The sequence below is a fragment of the Cinclus cinclus genome, chromosome 1, assembly GCF_963662255.1.
Source record: "Cinclus cinclus chromosome 1, bCinCin1.1, whole genome shotgun sequence".
Classification (NCBI taxonomy): Eukaryota; Metazoa; Chordata; class Aves; order Passeriformes; family Cinclidae; genus Cinclus; species Cinclus cinclus.
In genome coordinates this window covers 16253573-16276765 of record NC_085046.1, presented here as the reverse complement: position 1 = coordinate 16276765, position 23193 = coordinate 16253573, and the positions used below count along the sequence as shown (strand labels likewise).

The 23193-nt window shown below is 41.6% G+C and overlaps 1 protein-coding gene across 1 annotated transcript in view; it reads left to right on the top strand.

Moving 5' to 3' along the window:
• Positions 1-23193, top strand: part of GAD2 (glutamate decarboxylase 2) — a 38878-nt gene that overhangs the window by 4704 nt on the left and 10981 nt on the right. The window contains exons 5-10 of the mRNA XM_062494217.1: positions 1997-2087; positions 2917-3029; positions 6673-6788; positions 18085-18164; positions 21230-21284; positions 22928-23044. Of these exons, the coding sequence (XP_062350201.1) occupies positions 1997-2087; positions 2917-3029; positions 6673-6788; positions 18085-18164; positions 21230-21284; positions 22928-23044 (572 nt within the window). The remainder of the gene's footprint in view (positions 1-1996; positions 2088-2916; positions 3030-6672; positions 6789-18084; positions 18165-21229; positions 21285-22927; positions 23045-23193) is intronic.

Here is a 23193-nt window from a genome sequence, read left to right as displayed (position 1 = left end):
AGGGAGTGGAGGGGGCTGTGTCTCAGGTGTGGGTGCTGGGCGCTCTCCCAGCAGCAGCAGCTGCTGCTCTCTGTGTCCTGACATCTCTTGATGCAGCGCTGCTCCCTCCACCTCGCTGGCTCTAGGCTGCCGGACCCTCTCGTGTGCCCGGGCCTGTTCCTTCCCTTCCCAAAGCAGGTGGTGTGCTGGGAGGTTTGCTTGGAGAAATAAGCAATGACAACAGGGCTGTCGCCTGGGGCTGAGTGTGGGGCTGACAGAGAACTGCTGTGACACTGCAGCTGCAGATACAAATTCTGCTATTGCCCAGATTTTCAGTGTGGATTTATTTTCAAAACAGGAATTTTTGTAACCTCCTTTGAGTCTTCTTGTAGCCCTGATCCACAAAAGGCTTTTAGCTCCTAATTTTCTGTTGCTTTCAGGTGAAATTTGTCATCCAGCTGTGATATGGAATTTAAGCTATAAATATGGAAATCTCCTTCAAAATCCCTCCATCAGGGGAGGTGCAGTTCTCTGCAGGCAGGGACCCTTGAGCAGGATGGCTGAGGCTGGGGTGGTGATGGGGTGCATGTGTGTCTTAGGTCCACCAACCCCACTCAAGAGTGTGAAGAGCAGGGAGCAAGATCCAGTTCATTCTGCTGGATCTGAGCATCATTCCTCGGTGCTCAGGGGCTTTGGCTGCCTGTCTTTGGCAGCACAGACCCGGCAAAGGTGGCAGTTCCTGTCAGTGGGAGAGGTGAAGCTCTGTGCAAAATGCAATCAGGCTGGACAGCAATAGCACAGGGCTGGTCTCAGGTTAAGGGCACAGGCAAGTGGAATTTGCACGTGTGTCCCCATCCCCATATCCTCAGCTCTGGCCTGCCTGCTCAGCTTGATTACTCTGCCTTTGTGTGCTGCAGGGTGGGAGCTGGGGAGCAATTCCCCATGCTGCTCTGCCAGCCATGTGTCCACGCCTGATAAGAGGCCACAGGAGACCAAAGATAAGTTTTCTCTCAGTGCTGGGTCTGCATTTCCTCAATCACCTTGCTCCATCTTTTGTTTTCTCTTATGGCAATAACAGTGCATCATCTAAGGGTCAGGACAGGTGTTTTCCAAGCAGAGGCTGCCTTCCTTTGAGTTGGATGGCATTTAAGTAATTGTGGACCATCCATAATTTTTACCAATAATTATGCCACTTACCAGGGACTTGCGGGAAGTAACTAGTAAAAATGGAATTTTAATAATTCCTGTGTTTAATGGCTCTAGGCACGTTTTTAAGGAAAAACTCTAGGAGGATTTTAGAAAAAAAAAAAACAGGAGCCAATTAGATTAACAAAGTAAAGAGACTATCAGCTCACTGAATGTAGTCCTGTGCATCATTCTGCTGGGGCAGCAGTGCTGGTTTTCATGGCATTTGATTAAAATCACAATTGCAAGTAGCCAGGCTATTTGTAATTGCACTCTGACAGTGGAGAAATTACAAGGACCACCACCTTCACTGCCATCTTTGTACAATCATCAGCCATTGAGTCATGTGCAAAGCAATCACCAAAATACTCAATTTTCTCATTTCGCCCCGTCTATTACAATCATTAGCCATTCATCACTGATGTTATATGTCCTGGCAAGCTTTTCAGATGGTGTCTCATGTGTGCCTTTCAAACCTAGTCAGGCAAAACCATATCCAGTGACAACATGTGACACACTAACGGGAGCAAACAGCTATTTTTGTGAGGCAGCAATGTGCTAATTTTCAAGGCATATTGAAAGGATAATAGGGAACGTTGGAATTCATTATTCTGCATTGAGTATAATTACTCTAATTTTACTGACTTTGGAATGAGAAAGAAGAGAAATTATCCTGCCTTTTCCAAGAAATGTATTTACTGCTGTTTGCTTTGTTTCATACCTTGAAAGCGCTTCCTTCTCTATAGAAATATGGAGGTAAATATACTGTTCAGGACTGAATAGTTTCATTCAGAGTCGTCAGCCTTTTGATAACATTTTCCATCTTATGCAGGGCACCCTAGATATTTTAATCAACTTTCAACTGGATTGGACATGGTTGGATTGGCAGCAGACTGGCTGACATCAGCAGCAAATACTAATATGTAAGTAGAAGATTTTTTTATTTGATATATAGATATTTATTATAATTTCACAGTTATGCTCTAAAATACTAGTTGCTGTGTCTGATTGAAATAATAATTTTATGTTAAAATTGCTGGGGGGAAGTTATCTACTTTTTAAATGGTTGCAACAGTTATTTATAGAAAGACTTTCAACATTGTCTGTAGGCTGTCATTTATAAAATTTCATCATCGTGACATGATGTTGGTTGTGCTACCTCTCAAAAGCACAGAAAAATATATACAAATTAGCATTTTGCATGTATAAATATGTAAAATGAAAGGGCTGCTACTGAGTGAGTAGTTGCATTAGTGTAGAGGGGCTATGTACAATCCATACCCAGAGCAGGCAAAGCCATTGCTTTCCGTAAGAAAGAATTTAAGGTGGGGGGGGAGGGTGGTTCACTTTGGGATTAGGAAGAATTTTTGTGTTCTTGCTTAGCTTCACGCACTGTCTGGCCTGTTATGCATAGGACTGCTGACATGTGCATCTAGACATGCACACGGGTGTGTGAAAGGCAAAGGGGCTCTGCCCAGCGTCTCTTGGATAAAGGGCAAAGCCTTGAACCTAGAAGAGGTGGGCAAGATTTTATTCATTCAAGTGGGTGGAAGTGGATTCTCAAGTGCTCCCTGCATTTCTCCTTCTAGACATTTGATGTCAAATCAGAAGGAAGACAGGAAAATATTGTGAAACAGAATTCTACCCCATATAAGATAGAGTATATTGTGGCTAGAATGTAATGTAATATTGGAAAAAGATGTGTTAGTGTTGTAGATGAAAGCATTAAATATGGACATTACTACATTTCAGGTTCACCTATGAAATTGCTCCAGTGTTTGTACTTTTGGAATATGTCACACTAAGGAAAATGAGAGAGATGGTTGGCTGGCCAGGGGGCTGTGGCGATGGGATATTTTCACCTGGTACATGACATTTCAAGCTTTCTCTATATTTTCAGACTGTGGTATATGACATCCCCTGTAGCTAAAGAGTAAACATAATTAAATATGCATGTTTGAGAGGAGACTTGCTAGTAAACACCAGTGGCCTTTTTGAGATAAAGTACTGCATGTTTATGAATTTCAGGGATGTGATTATGAAGGTCTGTTTGAGCAAATTGCACTGCATGATGAGCAGCTGTAATGGCACATGGGAAACATAATGAGAAGAGACATTTGCCTTGCAGTTTTGCTTTGCCCCCACTTTTTATGGATTCCATGAAATAGAAAGACTATTGTATTAATAACAGAGGGAAGAAACACAACAAAAAACTCTCCATCACCACAGGGGAAATTGGAGCAAACGGGAAGATGTGGCATGCCTTCCAGCAATTTTAGTAGAGTCAGTAAGACTTTGCCAGCATTTAGAGCATGATGTTAGCTTTCCATGTGAAGCTGACCTGTTTTTCTCATTGGGTACTTGGGTGGCTAGTTAATCTGAGTGCTTAAAGTCTTAGAAACCTAGTTCCTTCAGAGCAAGTCAATAATACAAAAAAGTTAGTGTAGAGAAATCATTGACAAACATTGTTAAGACTTCTTTATTTTTTTAATCATTTCACTTAGTCTTTTGATTTATACTCTTTGTCACCTCTTCTCTGACTCCGTAATTTCATTGCTCAAAATTTTTGGCCTGTCTATCTTACAAAATTGCAAGGAATTTACATTTGGTACAGTATCTTGGCTTGTCAAAAGAGAATGGACTGTTAGCTGTTGCAGAAGGAGCCTTTCTGGAAGGAAAGTTAGTTGACCTAATGGAGAGAGGAAGAGTGGGAAGTGGTGTGGGAGTTTTATTCTGGCCCTTTCCACAGATGCAGAGAAATAGATGAGAAGAATTGGTTTTGCTTTTTCATGAGTTCTTACTTAAAAAGCCTGAGAGCAAAAGCTCTGACAGCTTTTATTTTGGTACTTACAGATCCCCCTGAAAACCTTGGCCTACATCACTCTGGGCATCTAAGTGTGCATCATGAGCCCAGGACCAAAGTGAAAGCTTGTGGAAACTGAGCAGTGGTTGGTTACCAACCCTGACCTGGCTCAGTACAGCTGCCCTTAGTTCCTCACCTTCCCATTGGGCTGGTCAGGGACCTGCAGGGTGAGGGAAGAGTAATAGCAATGTTTTCCAGACAGCTCTGGAGGGCAGAGCTGGGCATGGCAGCAGGCTGGGGGAAGGGCTCAAGTGATGTGCCAGATCTGCTCGAGTCTGGCAAACTCAGGTAGAGATGGTGAGTCAGGAAAGGTGTGTGCCTCAGGAGGAACTGCTTGCCCTGCCAGGGCTGCAGAAGGTGCTGCCTGGCACGGGGTCAGGTCTGACACACCTGCTGGTGTGTCAGAGCTCACTTCATCGGGCTGAAACCTGCGTGGGGACAGGCTCTCTGGCAGGCATGTACCTGCACTGGCATTGTCAGGGCTACGCCCTCTCATTCTTTCTCAGCAATTTCTGGTTTGTGCAAAGTGCATCTTTCTAATTTTCTCAAGGCAGCAATACTCAGTGTGCAAGTTCTGCTTTTTTAGGCAATAATCAAAATAATTTCTGTGCTGTCTTCTCACGTCATGGTTTTATCTGAAGACCTTACTGTTGCAAAGAAAAGGTTCTTTCTCTCTACATGCTCTGGAATTAAATATACAGTATCAATATATGTGAAGCATAAAAGCCCATTTTCTCCAAATTCTGTAGGTGTGTTTTGTTAGCTGCAATTAACTCTGGATGTGAACACAACAGTGAAATCAAAAGCAGAATACAGGCTTATAAATAAACTTAAGGTTAAATGACTGAGTAGTAAATACTAATAGGAAACCCTGGTATTGAAGAAACTTAACATTTCAGTCTTGATTCTTTTGACACCGAGCCAATGACAAGATAGGCCAAATTACCTCAACTTAGTTCAGTCACCTAAACCATCAATAGCAGCTCTTGCATGACATCTGCATTTTTTTAGGGACAGGTACCTGAGCATTTCGTCTTATCTCTCCATTTCTTGTTTTGCCATGTCTGAAGAGAGGTGTTGAAATACATTCATATCTCTCAAGATAGGTGAAAGGGGAAAAGAAACCCCAATCTGTACTGACCCATATGCCAGCAATGCCATTCCTCTGTGGCATTTTCCTTTGGATTCACAGGAGGGCCAGAGAGGTCAGGGAAAGCCCACAGCAGGGCAGCCTCACTGCAAGAGCAGAGCTAGGATACTGATTGGAAATGAAGGGCACAGCTCGTGTGGGCTGTGGAACAGCATGTATCTCCAGTGAGATTAAAACTAATCTTACAAAAGCCAAAACAATGTTACATTTTCTGGCACACATACCCACCAGTGCTTCCTTCATCTGCTGAAAGTATGGATTGCATCTTATCTCACTTTGCCTGTCCAAGCGTTGGGGTCTACCCTGGGCTGGTTACAGCAGCTCCTGTGTATTCGAGGGAGAGTGGGGAATGTGTCTGCAGGACCAGTTCCACCTGCCACAAACAGCTGGCACAGGATGAGCTGAACCATCTTCTGGAGGTGCACATCTTTTGCTCTTCACTCCATTTTTAGATGGATAAATGTTGTAATAGTTGAACTCCACCTCACTGGCATTTCAACCTGTTCATTTAAACCTTTTGCTTTATAAAAATATATGTGCATAAGCATGGATATATAATCGATCTCTGTGTATATATAGTTTTATATATATATATATACACAAATATATACAGGATAAACCTGATGGATTTCATGTATGCAGGTCTGTCTGTGTGTTTGTGTGCATACAAACGTAAAAGTTCTCAGCTTCTGCCTCAGGTACTGCGTTATATTCCCATAGTGCTCATGCAGCATTGATGCAAAGCTGAATATTGCTCCACTGTAGACATAGAGACTCAGTTTGTAAGAAATCTCAAAAAGAAGAAACAGACCACTGAAGAGCTATAGATCTGATACCTATCTTGAAGTGGGTTAAATACCTATCTTGAAATAGCTATTTTAAGTGAATGTATGCCAGTGATTTTAAGGCAAGTGTTAGGGACATGTAACATTTTCTACTTGTTCCTATCAGAGGACAATTAAAAATGTTTGTTAGAATGACCCTTTTCCCTTTCTCTTCCCTCTTCCCGCTCCAGTTATCCAGAAGATAGTGGCTGTTGGGTCTCAGTGGGTGGGTTTGCTCAAAGCTGGGGCATGAAACACCACCCTGATTTAGGAGGGGAGAGCACAGATTAGCTGGTACTTGGAAATCCCTTAGGCAGTTGCCTTGTGGGAGCATCTGCTTAGGACATGGAATAGAATGGGGATTATGTGTTTGATGGCACATGGAAAGCTAAGACTGGGGACTAGAGGAGAGATGGTAGTTAGAATGAGGGTGAAAGGAAGCGCCAGTCATTTTTTGCAGTGATACTTTTTGCATAAGTTGTTATTTGTGTGTAGTAGGTCCTGTTATTACACAGTCCAGCTATGAGGAGCATCAGGAAGAAGAATCTGTGTTTCTGCCACGAGGCAGAGACTTTAGCATTACAGTTAGAAAAGCTATAGCAAGACTTGTTTGTTCTGAAATGATATTACAATGAATAGAAAAAGTAACAGTATATTACTGTGGACTCCAGGTGGTGCCATATCTAACATGTATGCTATGTTGATTGCACGTTTCAAGATGTTCCCAGAAGTTAAAGAAAAAGGAATGGCAGCTATTCCCAGACTGGTTGCCTTCACATCAGAACATGTAGGTGTTTCTGTTTTTTCCTATGTGTTATATCTGCTTGTATGAATTTATGATGAAGAAATTAGCTGAACAGGAATTTGTTGACAACTGTCTTCATTTCTGTTATTCCTTCACTGGGAATAAAACCATGGGAAGAGCCTGGCTTTTTGATCTATAGAGGGATGATCTCTCCACTTTTCTGTGGCTATAATCCAGGCAGAGCAGTTTCTACAAACCACTGCCATTTCTTTGCTCTCCCTTGTGTCTATATAAATGTTGATGTGAGTGGTAAGGACCACATCAAACACAGAAAGCTCATCATTGGGTTTCAGCACTTTCTGCCAGGAATGTCATCTGTTTGGGTCACTCTGGGGCAACAGAAAATCCTTTTGAGTCAAAATTTTCCATCTGAAACCACTCCTGCAGTTATTTAATGAGAAGGTGATAACATATATGAAGACAGTCACATGGCAATGCTGTGTGTGTGTGTATAGCAGAGCAGCTGCAGTATTTGTTGGGCAACTGGGTATTGCTGTGAGTTTCTGCCTGTGAGCAAAAGCTTCAGCACACATCACAGGTTCATCACAGGCACTGCTGGGACCTGGCAGTGCCAGAGGCAAGGTGGGCACAAGAGAAACAGGAATAGTCCTTGTGAGAGAGTTCTTTGCTCTTTGTACAGCTATACAGAAGTCTCTGTTGGGGGGGTTGATTTTGGTTTTATGACCATTTAAAACTCTTTGCAGCTTAGAGTGGAGAATGTGGGTGCAGAGGGAAAGGAAAGAGGAGGAGTTATCCCCAGGAGGGGCTGTGAGCTGTTTTCAGGCTTCATTGTCCACTTCTAAATTTCTCTCCACTGTGTGGGCTCAGCCAGAAAGGACTCATTTGTGGGTGAGGCTCAGCAGGATACTGTTAGATATCATGTCAGGTATCATGTCCATGTTAGGTAGCAATGTCATCCTGGTGTGTTTTGACTTACCATAGCTTCCATTCTATGCAAGTGTATAAAACAAAATACTCTAAAAATTGATCACAAAAGTGCAGCAGAAATCTCTCTGAAGATGCCTTTCATAGTAATAGTATGAGATGAGATGAGATGTGATACACAGCTGTGGGCTCCACATTGCAGAATTATTGTCCCCATAGCAGTTAAAGAGGACAGTCTACAGATGAGTAGCAACTTTCCAAAGTTGGATGTACTGCTAGAGATACATATTTCCTATGGAAGTAGCAATTCTAAGTCGTGCAAATAAGGTTCAGCATGATTATTTAAAGTAACAAATCCTATTAATCATTAGAGAATTTAATTGTTTTAATAGCGATGGAAAGTTAAACAATGACCCAAATTGTGCTATCAGCCTCAAAATAATGAAATGAGCTTTAATAATTGTGGTTTCATGCCGGGGAAGAAGCAGCTCCCTTAGCAAATTAAACATTCAAAAGTCAAATATACTGGAGAATTCGTAGGACAGCATCTAAAATCCATTACATTTTAAAAGTATCATAAAATTGCAGTTTTTTCCCTTCCTCAGTCAAGCTTTATAAAAAGTATATTCTCATCTTCTCTAGAAGTTAAGAAGCTGCACTATGTGAAGACAGGACCCTTTAACCATTAATTGCCCAAAGGATATGGAATCTTGGTTTAACCCTCAAAACAACAGAAACTGTAACAGAAATTACAGAGGCTTAGAAGTACAGTCCTTTTTAAGATAGAAGGTGTCATGCAGGACCTGAACAGACACTTAGATATGCAGATGTCACTTGTCTCATTTATCACATCATGCTGATAATCTACCTATTTTTAGACTCCTTGGCCTGAGGTTTCTCTCTACCATGGTTGGATGCTTTTAAAAGACAATGGCCATGGAGCAAGCAGACTGTAGAATCATAGAACATGCTGAGTTGGTAGGGACCCATCAGGATCATCAAGTGCAGTTCCTGGCTCTGTGCAGGACACTTCAAGAATCACACTATGTGCCTGTGTGCCTGAGAGCATTGTCCAAAAGCTTCTTGAACTCTTGGTGCTGTAGAGCCTCACTGAGGAGCCTGTTGCAGTGCTCAACCACTTTCTGGGTAAGGGACCTTTTCCAGATATTAAGCCTCCCCTGACTCAGCTTCATGCCTTCCCTAGTGGCCTGTCACTGGTCACGAGAGTGAAGAGATTGGTACCTGCCCCTCTGCCTCCCCTCATGAGGTTGTTGAAGACTACAACGAGGTCTCCCCTCAGTCTCCTCTAGGCTGAACAAGTGACCACTGCCACTCCTCATGCAGCTTCCACTCCAGACACTTCACCATCCTCAGAAGCTCTCCTTGGACACCCTCTAACAGCTTCATGTCTTTTTTATATTGTGGCACCCAAAACTGCACATAATATCCAAGGGGAGGCTGCCCCAGAGCACAGCAGGACAATCCCCTCCCTTGCCCGGCTGTCCCTGATGTCCCCAGGACAGGGTTGTCCCTCCTGGCTGCCAGGGCACTGCCTGCTCATGTTCAATTTGCCATGGACCAGCACCCCCTGTTCCCTTTCTGTGGCACTGCTCTCCATCCTCTCATTGCCCAGTCTGTTCATACACCCAGGGTTGCCCCATCCCAGGTGCAGAATTTGGCACTTGTCCTTGTTGAACTTTATATGGTTGGTGATTGCTCAGTCCTCTTAATTTATCAAGGTCTCTCTGCAGGCTCCCTCTGCCCTTGAGGGAATCAATAGCTCTCCCCAGTTTAGTGTTATCAGCAGACATACTTAATATCCCTTCCAGTCCTGTGTCCAAGTCATTAATGAAGGTGTTAAAGAGCACAGGGGTGAGGTTGGAGTCCTGTGGAACCCCAGGTGTGACAGGTCACCAACCTGCTGTCCCCACCACTCACTGTAACCCTGTGTGCCCAACCCATGATCCAGTTGCTCACCCATCTGTAACAGGGTTATTCAGCTGTGAGCTGGATGCTTTATTCTGAAGGATGCTGTGAGAGTCAGTATCAAAAGCTTTGCTGAAGTTCAAAATGGTTACATCTGCTGGCTTTCCTAGATCAGCTCCCCGTGTTAACCTGTCATAGAAGGAAATCAGGTTTGACAGGCAGAACTTTCCCTCATGAAGCAGTGCTGGCTCTGACCAATGACCTCCAGGTGTTGTCCTCCAGGTTGCATTGTCCTCCACGTGTTGTGTTTCAGTACTTCCCAAAGTAATCTTTCTGTGAATTTACCAGCCACTGAAGTGAAACTAACAGGCCTGTAGTTTCTGGGATCCTTCTTCTTGCCCTTCCTGGGAATTGGGTTGATATTCCCCAGCTTCCAGCCATCTGGGACCTCTCCAGATCCCCAAGACCACTCAAAAATCAGTGAGAAAAGCTTTGTGATGACTTCAGCCAGCTCTTTTAGAATTCAGGCCCAATAGATTTGTAGGGATCTAGCTGGAGCCGCAGATCCATAGTATTCTTTCCCCATGCTCTGCATGCATTGTGTGATAGTAAACAAAGCTTAAAGTAACTGTATTTGCTGTATTTTAGTAAAAGGAACTCAGAGATTTTGGTTTTGAAATGTTCAGTCAGATGCAAACATTTCAGTATCAGCAATTCTCAGCAAAGAATTTCAGCATCCCAGATGAGACTCTATTTTCGTTACTATAAGTCTAGATCTTCCTGTACTAGAAATGAATGAACTTGTGTCACAGTTGCCACCACTACTACTGTAATCAGAATCTGGCTCAGTCTGATGCCATGATAGGTTCAGCTGCCAGTGGGGGAGAAGGGTAGGGAGGAGTAATTCACAGCTTTTAAGTCATTACATCCCTAATTTAGGAGTGCATCCTATTCTAAAATTAGGAGCCTCACTCTCTGCACAACCAGTGAAGAGAAGCACCTCTGGAGAGAAACTCAGAGCATCCAAATTAAGAACCAAAATATTCCTTAATTTAAATGTTCTAAATCACCTTTGGGAGGGCTTCACCTACGTCTGTGCACTGACCATAAAGAACCTCCTCATATACACAACCTACATTTGGTGCCTAAAATAGGTTATGTGTTTATTCCAACTGTGCACATTCCCAGCCAGGAAAACTTCCCCAGGCCACAATTTAGCACACTCTGCTTCTGTTTGTTTCTGTTTCATCAGTGATGGTGAAGTACCCTGCAACTACTTAGGTCGGTCTTCCTCAGGTTTAATTTCACTGAGATGCACTTGCACTCAGGATTTAATTCAGTCCCCTGTATTCATCAGGACATCATCAGTCTTCTTTCATTTGCACTGATGCAGGAGCAGTGATGTCCTTCAGGGCAGCTGTTCTGGCTTGCACATGATGCAAGAGACCTTGACTCAGAGAGGAAAAAGTGATGGATGCCAGTTGTAAAATGCTATTTCAGTCTATCATTTCAAGCACAATGAAAAATCTATAGTGAAGGCCTCCTCCTGTGTTCCAGCATATCAGCATTAGGCTGCTGTAACTGTTCAGAGGAGTCCATCCCTTTTTCAGATGGAGAAAGCTGCTGAAAGGGATAGCTGCCTTCTCAGAATATTTTTGTTACTCCATTTGTGTACAAGTTACCTGTTAAAATTTAATCCATTCCCTATTATGATTTTGACCTGCCCAACCAGCACTGCCTTAGAGTATCCAATAGTAGCTGGATATAGTATGAAGCAGGGATTACACCTAGCAGGCAAAAGGACAGAGTCCCTTAGGAAGAAAAATGTGCAAAGGGAAAGTTTAGCTGTAGGGAACTAGGTGGGTTCAAATCACAAAACAGCCTTTGGCCCTTTTCACTGACAGTAGGAAAATAGCTTAAAGAATTTCTGTGGACCTGAGTAATTAGGGACTGTATGGTCTTAATCCACAGTTCAGAGAATGAAAAAAAGACTGGTCATAATTGGAAAGACAGAATTGTTTACATCTTCTTTGTTCAGCAAGACTGTTCTAATGTAGCTCACAACAGCTTTCTTACTTGCCCACTGATCTAGAAGCCCCCTAAGAAGGAGCATCTTGTCAGGTGCTCAGTGATTCTTTATCACAGGTTTAGAAAACAAAATGCAGAGTTAAGAACTGGCAGGTGATTGAGTCTGACCTGATGATAAGGGACCTCTTCATCCACTAAGAAACCACAGAAGACACAAAGGAGGCTCTCCTTGCCTCTGGCATCTCCATCTGCACTGCTCTTGTGTTGAAGTAGCTGCTGCTGAAGACTTCACTAGGAGTGCAGCTCTGGCAAGTATTGACTGAAGAGGGGTTTGTTGTCTCTCCAGGTATCAGCACTGTAGACAGCTGGACATACCTGGAGGAATCTCATCCTCTGGGTGAGCACTGGGAGAGGTGGCTGGTCTGGGGTGGTAGAGGAGCACCCTCCCAGCAATAGTGCACTCAGCATCCACACAGCAGCTAGATCAGAGGAGGCAGTTAGCAATAAATCACCTCTTCAGCTTCATGCATGCTGCTTTCCCTTTGTGAATAAGTCCTATAAGTTGCAGGGAATGTGTTGAACAATTCCTGTATCTGTGGGATAAGAGTGGCTTTGGGAAGTTTTTATCTGAACAGTTTCAGAAGGTTTCAGAAGTTTCTTGGTGCTGATAGAGAGAGACATTAAAAAGTGACTTCTGTGTCTGTAGCTTGATAGATCATTTCACGCAGGCTGTGGAAGATTTTGGGTTGGTTTCTGTGTAGAATGGATGAAAATCTGATCTTTAGCTGACCCTTTCTGTGATACATAGTGTTACTTTCTGTCCCTACAACTTAGGAGACACTTTGCAGAACTGCCACCTGCCAGAAATAGTCTAAGGGGTGTTGTGTGAGGTGCTGCTTCCAGAGAAAGATTTGAGGAGCCTGGAAGTCCTGTGTTCTATTTGGTAGCATTTTTATTGAGCTGTAAATTACACTCTGGGCACGCAGAGTAAGTAGGAATTAGATTTGTTTCCATGTAAGGAAACTTCAAACCAAACATCACACCAAAATGTGTGATAGGTTCACATATTTCTTTCCTTGCATTACTTAATTCATAGTAACTAAAAATTTTTCTTTATGGTATTTGAAGCTAGGGGGAAACAGTGAAAACTTGGTCTTATTTGAGGAACAACTCAAGTTAGGTAGCACCATTCAAATCAAAGTAAAAGCATTTTCTAGAAAAGTAGTGCTCTAGTGCAGTCTTTCCTAAAGGAGAGAAATCATCATTTGGGTATAATCCTTCATCTGGTCAATACCTTGTGGCTCTTGCACTGCACAGCATCCTCCTGAACTCAGTGCAACATTTCTTACCACATACAATGCTGCAAAACTATCTGGCCTAGAAAAAAAAGCAAAACAAATTTGTCTTTCTAATTAGAAAAGCAGCATGAAGTTGTGTGTTTCAGAAATGCTAAAGGTGTACATACTAGAATGTTCAGAAACATTAATATCTTCATTTCTCTCCTGATACTAACAAGTAACTTTAAAAACTGAATATCAGTAGGTAAATGAAACCATAGCAAATATATCTCTCATTACAGTGTATTTAAAATTGGAATAGGACACAATATTGCTCTTTTTGTAAGTAATTAAAGGAGAAGCTGTAGCTTGAAATTAGATGATAAAGATAGGATTCATGTTTCTTAATGTTAATCATCTAAAGTGTAAACATTTAATCTGAGTTAGTTTATACACTTTTTATGGCCAATAAAAAAGAGCAACGTCTGCAGAAGACAACTCATCTTAAGTCTAAAACAGATGCCAAAGTCTTAGAGATCAGTGCCTTCTGGAGGTACCTTTTTTCCCCACTTTTGTGGGTGCCCAAACAGCAAGCCTGGACTAGCCACATATTTTTAGATTATTAAGAGAGAAAGAGCCCAGCCTACACATCCAGGAACTGCACAATGCTTAAATCCCAGGTGAGGTGAAAAGGAAAGTGTGTTCACCTTCTTTGCTGGTGAATAGATGATGGGATGAGGCTGAGGATTTCCTGGGACCATGCTGCCAGTGAATGACCTTAGGGGAGTTTCAGCTGCAGGATGTCTTAAGCTTGCTCAGCATTTGAGAACTGGTTACTGATAAGCCACCTTCACAAAGCTCATTCCACTCTGGTTTTATGTAAGCAAGGAGAAACAGCAATCTGAAAAAACAGCCATGCCCTGCGGGGCTCATGGCATTAGGATGGTTCTTCGTGACAGCTTCAACCATGCCAGATGATGAGCTGTAAAAATAAAAATGGAAACATCTGTATATTGAAGCACTTTAGATAACAATGCCATACTTTTCAGCAGCATAGCATTTTTAATTATTCTAATTCTTCAGTTTTTCAGAGGGCCTATTTATTATTGCATGTGTAATACATTTACACTGTCTCTACCTTAAAAAACTGACCTTGTAAAAATGGCTATCTGGGGAACAAACCTATACCTAACAGCATTTGAAATTTTAGATAAAGGGAAAATTCCCCTGGCTCAGAATTACCATTTTTTTTTCTAACTATCAATACACTCTGAGTCACTAATATCCATACTGTCTCCTCCACCACTGAATTTTACCACATTTTTTCCATACAGAATTTAGGCTCCTCTCTACTGAGGATGTATTTGCAGTCTTCCATGCACCCTTTGCAGTGCAGGGAAAGGGAAGGAGGAAGCCAGGAAGCCGAAGGGATAGTCCATTCCCACCTGTGTGTCCTCCTCTGTCTGCAAGCCCAGGACAGTGGTGAAACTCCAGACTTTTCAGCATCTCCAAGCCTAGCTTTTCCTTCAGGACTGGCATCAGGCACCCTGCACCTGTCTTCCCTTTGTTCCTGGGTTCTCCCACCACGAGGCTTCAGATCTGTGGAACTCTTAAACAGCTGTGTTGTGAAAGATGGTGTTCAGGCTTCCTTCCTGGTGTGCCTGAAAAGTCTGCAGCCCTGGTATTTGCAAAGGGGTCACATTTAATGTCCTTTTTTGTTAGGAAAGACATTCCTTCCTTCCCAGTTAAAACATCTGTGAATAGTTCTGTCTGATCAGGTCTGTTTCTGCAAACCTTTTAATCTCTTTGACCTTTATAGTTTTCTGTATTTACTATTATATTATACAGGCAGACAAACTTTCAGCACCATCACAGGAATATTAAACCAAAGTTTATTAATTATCATTGTGAAAGTTTTCTTTGGTCCTACAACTATATTTTTTTTCTATTTTGCTTTCATCCTTGGTCTTTCAGAGCCTCTCAAGCACTTGGAGTAATTCCTGTGGTGTTGCCCTAAAACATGAAAACATAGCAGCAGTCATATATCTGGGACTGTATACACAGATTGAGCCATTTCATATTCAGAGTTTAAAAACTGTAATAGCATTTGCCCTTCTGTGTGCAGATTTCTGTATTTCTTCCCAATTTATCTGTAAACCAGTTTTGGTTCCTGACCACTGAATTCCCTTCAGTCTGTAAAATGCCTTCAGGCAACTGAGCTATCAGCACTACATTCATTTTTTCCCCCAGTGCTCTTTTAGCAGTGCCATGAGACTTCTTAGCAAGGCAGCTGAATTTGGCCATATTCCAGTAGATGCCTTTGAGCACATGGGCTTAATTTCCTTCCTTGTAGTAGACCATTTAAATCTGTCTCTTCTTTTTTAACGCATTCCAAATAGTTCTGTTTTCTAGTAGAAAAACAAATTACAACAGTAAATCTTTTTTTAACTAGTGAGGAGTAAGGAGCAAAATTAATGAATGTAATGTCATCGACTCAAACCCCAGTGAAATATATCTGTGACTCTTCACTCCTAAATCTCTACCTGCATTTATATATTTTCACCACCAAGCATGTGCACATCAGTTTGTGTAATACATGGATAAAAAGACAGATAAGATTTTTTCAAGTATAAGGATTCAGTTCTATCTTCATATAGTGAGGAACTGTCATTATGCTGGCAATATTTTTGCACTGTTTTCAATTTTTGCAAAGTTCCAAGATACTTTCCTAAACTTGGGTTTTTTTTTTAAGCCTCCTCCTGCCAATAGCCATTTCATGGCCTCTTCTGCTCTCCACTCTCACAAAATTGCACTGCTGTCCCATAGGGCTCGGGGAGGTCTACAGGGCTGGGAGCAGACTTTTTTATCTTTGATGTTTGGAGGTTTGTGGATTGATTGCAATCCAAGCCTTCATCTACGGTGCATTTGTGCTGGGGAAAAGTCCACTGAATTTAGGGAATCTGATGGAGCTCACAGAAATGCATTTGTTCAAAACTTCAGTTTTGTGAAGTAAATAACATGCCATGAAAAATGCCAGTGTGATGGCTGAGCTGTGATGTTCAGTGTATAAATACTTCCTAGCACCTTGTGACTCCCAGCTAGAAAAGCAACAATCCCCCTCTCTAAGATGAACATACCAATGCCCAGTGCTTTATTAGGCAGGGTGTTAAAGTGTCTGGAGCACTGGTGGCTGCAGATGCTGTACACGTCCCACTCTCACAGTGGGTATCACAGGACTTTGTTCAGAGAGAAGGCCTAGAAACTTCTTCACCTGATGTCACTCTGCACCCACTCCAAACCAGCCAGCCTTTCACTGGATGAGTCTTTGCCTGGAGGTGCCTGCTTCCCCCAGGATCCAGAGGAAGCCTACTTGATGTCAGCTTGGTTAGGCTACCTGCAAGGAAGGAACCAACAGGTTCTGCTAGGACAGCAGAACACTTCAACACGGGCACAAATCCCCTGTGGCTCCTCTAAGTGATGAGGATGCATTTTCATTTATCATCAGTTTATGCAAGTCAGCCCAAGGTGTGTATGTTTACATTTCAGAGCATGCTTAGTTCAGGGACTGGGGTGGTTTGCTGTACTAGGACTGCAAAAACTGATTTTACCTCTAGGCAACATGTTCAGTGGCTGCTCAATACACACTGTTCTTACATTCCAGCCATATCCCATGGGAAAAAGTTGTACCAGCTCATGCATTTAAAAAGTACACATAGTATTAAAAATATTTACCTGAGGAAGTATTTTCAAATTGTCCATGTATCATCAGTGAAACTTGACTTAATATGATTTCTTCAAAATCTCTCGATATTGAAAAAGCCAACAGACATCATGAAAAATGTTAAGAATTTCAGCCAAAATGGTGAGAATACAGCATATAAAAAAAACGGAATTTGTGCTCTAAACTCTTAACCATAAGAATATTAACCATTGCAGTCAAGACTCAATGAAAATTACTCCCTGAGCAATTTTTAAAACACAGAATTTTTTTACTTCTTAAGTTGGATATATATGCTGCAGTTTTTCTACTCTTCTTCCTCTTTCATTAAGTTGGTTTAGAATTACTGTAATTTTCAAAGTGTTCATTATGTATAGAGCCCTTTAGTGTGCAGTGAATCTGTGCCCTCATGGCCTTTAAGTGAAGTCCACACATACAACTATTGTGCCAGTCTCTTTCCCTACAGCTCTCTGCTGCTTGCAAATACTCCCTTGACAAAGCAGTAGTGATTACCTCTTTCCTTTGTGATCTGCAAACTAGGTCTTCCTTTCTTCTTCAACACTCTGGACACTTTAAAAGCCTAGTTAGATTTTTATCTTCTGGGTCTTTCTTATAGTGTGACATCCTAAGGTGATGGTACTGTAGTATCTAAAGAATTCCCATTTTTAAATGTTTAATGAATTAAAATTACTTTGGGCAACACTGTTAACAGATGGGTTGGAGTTAATACAAAATCAGATCCTTGGGGCTATAATTTGATACAAAATTGTTGCATTATCATAATCACTGGGATTAAATTTAGAATTATACACCGATGCTGACTCAGAAGTTAAGTCCTATGAGTGAGAGAAAATTAGGCAGACATGCACTCCAGTATGTAACTTCCACATTTGTTTTGTACATACAGATTAATGAATAATTTTACAATAATATTAATAATAATAGCCCTATTCTGATTTTAAAGTTCAGTAGCTCTGTTTATTAGTAGGAGTTATTACTGGCATGAGATCACAATTAGGCTTCCTGTATTAATTTATCTCAGTGCATTATTTGGGCAGAAGATACATTGTAGCACATGACTCTGGATGTCACAAACTAAATTAATTCTCTAGGGAAGACTATTTTGTTTCAGTAAATCAAGCTCATAGATGAATCTGTACAAGCAAAAGAAGCTGCAGTTATGCATCCAGGTCCAGCACTGACCAATTTTGTATGCAGTATTCCAGGAGTAAACCCAGATTAGAGTGATTGCTGTTTCTCCAGCTGATGGTAGTGACCTGCTTTGAAGCCTCAAATTACAGTGATCAGTTTCCAAAAGGGCTCTGAATGTAATTACTGCCTTGTGGGACTTCTTGCTGAAGGGTTTGCAAGAGGATAGTGTTTTATGTTAAATTAGATAATAAATAATAAAACCAGTAAATAATAATAAATGCTATTTTTTCAGAGTCACTTTTCTGTGAAGAAGGGAGCTGCGGCCTTGGGTATTGGTACAGATAGTGTGATTTTGATTAGATGTGATGAAAGGTAAGTAAAGATGTCAAATATGGCTTTTTTATGGTGCATAACAGAGGATCATCAGGTGCTCATCTCAGAGACAGTATGTAGGATGTGGTCAGCAGTTAGTATAATTTGTCATAGCACTGTCATCTTCAGCAGCTTTACACTATTTCATCCCACTTGAGGAACCAGCTCTTTGTTTCTTTATGGGTGCATTTTTGGAGTTAATAAAAAATCTTAAACGTTCCTTTCCACAGAGGTTTCTGATTTTTTTTCTTTCCTTCTGATGTGAAACAGGATATCAAACAAATATAATTTACATTTTGTGCTAATAAACCAGGAGGAAGCTAGTTTTGGTCAAATGAGACTCTCACATTTTGATGCATTAAAACGAGCTGAAGTGGGCCTTTTATAGGAATAAAATATTTAAGAGCATTTGCTAATATAATTCTATTCCTTCTTGCCCCCCACCATCTTTCTCAGCTGGATTGCATTTCCCCCAGTGCCCTTGATAGGGACATGTTTGTGATAGGATGAGAAGAGAAGGATCTTGGCAGCATTGTGGGAAGCATAGGCTAAGGAGGATGGTGGTCCCTGGAAGCCTACAGCACAAGAGGCAACTAATCTGCAGCTCACACAGGCTCTGAAAAAGGGTGGGATATAGCTTCTTGCTTAACTCACCCAAATAAAAGGTTTCAATTCTCTGTGAAAACCCATTTTGAGAAAAAAGTATATTAACAAAATCAACATGTTCTGATAAAAATTTTCTGGTTTGGTGAAAATACTTTCTATGGGACAAAACATTAATAGAACAATTCTTATTGATTCTGTTGAGAGCTTTTCCAATAGAAAATGCAATTTGAGTCCTTCATTGTTAATAAGGTATCGAATTAATTACATCTCTAACAGAAATGGAAGGCTTTTTTGCTATCAAAATAATATGCTCCCACATTAAAAAGCAAGCATCACGTAAGCAATTTACAGTGCTAATCACAGTGCCTGGGTATTGACTTATGGTCCTGTTATTTCTTTATTAACAAGAGACTGAAAACACCTTGAAGAAGATTTAATTACGTCAGAACAACCAACACATATAAAAATAAATCCCCAGCTGTTTCTATTCACTGGAGATGGATGTGGATCAGTGAAGCCGCATCTTCCTTTTCTTCTTGTGCAAATTCAGGTTTTCTGTGAAGACCACAACGGTTGGCCCTGCCCATGCTGAAATAAACAGCAGGACTCCCGTGTGTCTCACAGACAGCACAGTGACACAGCAGATTGTTTGCACAGGGTGTGGGCTGGTGTGCTTGAGAAGACCCTCTGTGAGGATGTGGTCCTGTGGAAGGGTGGAGGAGCATGTTGATATCTTTTTGATGTTCTCAGTATGACCAAGCATATTTCCTGGTGGCTCTTTCCCATTCTGCCCCACGCCTGCCAATTTTGCCTTGTTTAGCTGGTAAACCTTGACATACCATGAGAGGTTATTGCACTCTCCTGGCCATGAATTCCTGCATCTACTTGTTGTGACGTGGGGCTGGATAATCGCTTGCTTTGGTAAAAAAAATTTGGGCAGTGAAAGCATCTGCCCAGTTCTGTGTATGTTTCTATGCACAGGCTCACTAAATCAGAAGCTATTAAAGATCAACATTTAAATTCTGTTTTGAGGAGGAACTCATTGCCCTTCTTTGACTTGGTTTTATTTTCTTTATTCCTCTAGTGATCCCAGGAACATTTTTGGAGGATAAGACTTACTACTGCTTTTCTGTGAACATGTACATATGTCTGGGGGGAACTCACAAGGAGTTGAATACTCTTTAGACCTTCCTTGCCCTTCTTCAAGAAAAACCTGGGTTAATTTTTTGATTTTTAGAGCTTTTTATTTTTAGTTATTCTTTCAATATTTTAGTGTATGAATATGCAGGAGAGATCTTGCAAAAAAACTCAGCAGTACGAACCCATTTCTACAGAAATGAATACTGTCTTATTGTAAGCTATGTGAGGATGAAAACGTGCAATAGCAACTCTATTACAATAAACTAATATTTTTAAAAAAAAAAAGACATGCATCCAAATGTCATGAAAACAGTTCAAGGGTTTTCATGCAAAATGAAACTACAAACTAATGGTTATTAGTTTCCATGTAACTTCATTTTGAGCTTTAATTAAGGTTATTTTTTTATAGCAGCAGGAAACGAGGGCCTACGGAAAGAAAAAAAAATCTGGAAAAGTCTTTAAAAATTTATATCAATCTAAATGTACAACATTCAAATTTATTTCTGTAACATGGGAATCTAGCATGTTTGTATTGCTGGTATTTATACTGCCTCTTCCTTTATAGACTTGATTGTGTCTAAAGCAAAGAAAACCTCAGCCTTAATATTCAGTATCAGTACTGTTTTATTTTGCACCTAGTTAATTTACAGGATTTCCTAAATTAGCCTTCAAGCCTTACACAACTGAGTCTGAACCTGAAGTAGATGGTTCATACTGGAGATGTTGCAAACACAGTCAATGCAGAGAGCCTGACAGTGCATTTAGTGAGTCTAAACTGGCAGCTTCTCACACCCTGCTTCCAGCAAATGCAAACATGTAATTCACTAAACTGGGGAAAAGTCACCCCTGGGAAGGGAACACAGAAGCAGCTGCTGACAGCACAGCTGAGCTGCACTGCTCAAGTTGGCATTTTCTCTGCCTGCTGAGAAAGGACCATGAGATTTGGCACACAGTGAATTTCTTGGGATTCTGGGCTGAGCCTCTCCCTGGGTGACTGAACCTTATTCCCAGGACTGTAACTTCAGACAGGGTCAAGAGGCTCCAAGGAGCAGCATCAGTCTTTAATGGAGTGGCCACAAGATACTTTCTATGTTACCATCATCATATTGATACAAATATATTGACTAAATAATTAGTAAAAAAATTAATTTAGTAAAAACTCAGACTAATGGACGGAGTCTTTTGTGCTCTTCAATGCAGCATAATTCTTGGGCAAAAAAGTCCCTTTGCTCCTTCTTTGGGTTTCCTTTTTAAGGAAGAAGAAACAGCAAAAGTTGATTTCAGGATCAAGTTACTGATATAACTCTCTCTTACTCCAGAGGGAAAATGATCCCATCAGACCTTGAAAGAAGAATTGTTGAAGCCAAACAAAAAGTAAGTTTATCAGCTTTTCTGCTTTCAAAGAAGAAAAAACCCCAAAGAATGGTAAAGCCACACATTTGTTTTCCTTGGTAAAACAACACAGGCTTGCCCATTAAGTTTTGATTTATTTCTTAGAAATGTAGCCTGCCAATTAATGAGGCAAGAGCTGCTGAGAAAGTAACTTTAGAGCTACTTAAGAATATCCATGAGCTATTTGGCTGTCATTTATATTATGTTTTACATAACATCCTCCTCCTTTATCTTATCAGCTTATGATGCAGCTTCTCAGCTGAATATTGTCAAAACCAGAGTAATCATTTTGGGGAATTTGTTTTATTCTAATGCATTGAAAACACTATTCATAGACTCACCAAATCAATGGAAGATAAACTAAAATCCACATATCACTAAAAATGCACACACTTTTGTATTTTTTCACTAAGAGAAGCTAGAATTAAAACATCAAAGTATGCAATGAATTCAGCCCTGTGCTTTCAGCATTTATATTCACTAGACACACCACAGCCAAAGCTGATTAATAACAAAAATATTCATTAAAAGCACATTTTTTCTAAGAAAATAAATACAGTAAATAAAAAAAAATACGAGGCAAAATAACAGTAGAGTGCCACTCAAACCTGCTGACTATTGTAGAAGGAAGTTTGGACTTTTTTGATGGTTTGAACCCCAGTTCTGCAAAAAAAAAAAAAAAGTAGCCACTCTTGACCTCTAAGTACTCCTTATGAAATCAACAAAACTAAAAATGAAATTAAAATGAAACACTGGTATAAATTCTTGCAGACCCCTGATCCCATAGTGCAGAAGTGGTGGCTGGTGAGTGCTCTGCTGTGAGGCACAGCCCTTAGCAGAGGGAATCCAAGAGAGAGTCCCTGGCCTCTGTGGAGGCTGCTGCTTTTAACTTTGAGGAGATGTCTCCCTGCTCTTTGGGAGGGATGGGGACGGGGATGGGGATGGGATGGGGACGGGGACGGGGATGGGGACGGGGACGGGGATGGGGATGGGGATGGGGATGGGGATGGGGATCGGGATGGGGACGGGGACGGGGATGGGGACGGGGATGGGGATGGGGACGGGGATGGGGACGGGGATGGGGATGGGATGGGGATCGGGATGGGGACGGGGATCGGGATGGGGATGGGGACAGGCACAAGCCCCACACCTCCCCTGCCCCAGGTGACACCCTCAGTCACGGTGTTCCCACTGACAAAACTGGGGCACCACACAGCCGGACACTCACTGGGCTAATCGCAGTGCAGCCCAGGACACGGTCCACCAGAAATGCTTCTCTCACTGTGGTGCCTGGTTGAGGTTTGTTTATGTGACACCCTGCAGTGCAGACTTTTTTGTTTCAGGCAGGTGGTGTGAAGCAGAATTGTTCTGTTGAGCCCTTACCTGCCTCATGCATTCTAATAAATGGAGGATACTGGTTTGGAAGTTTGCTGCCACCTTAAGGTAGAAACTGTAATATCGCTGGCATCTAAATGTGGAGAAAACCAGTGTAGCATAGTAGGGACGTCCTCTGAGAGACACTTGTGGGGTCACTGTGGGGGCAGCACAAGGAGAGCTGGGGCTGCCGTGGGATGAGGGAGCTGCAGCACTCGGACCCCGCATAATGTCCCTCTGCTTTCTTGCAGGGATTTGTTCCTTTTCTGGTGAGTGCCACAGCTGGGACAACAGTGTATGGGGCATTTGATCCTCTCATAGCTATTGCAGACATATGCAAGAAATACAAAATCTGGATGCACGTGGATGTAAGTACCATCATACGTGGAGGGCTGGATTACAAGGTGTATTAATTTATTTTTTTTTCATTTTGGAGAGTGTCATCTTGTACAAAACCCATTGTATTTAGTTCCTGTAATTAAGTCTAACATCCAAGCACTGACTTCCCATTCCTCTG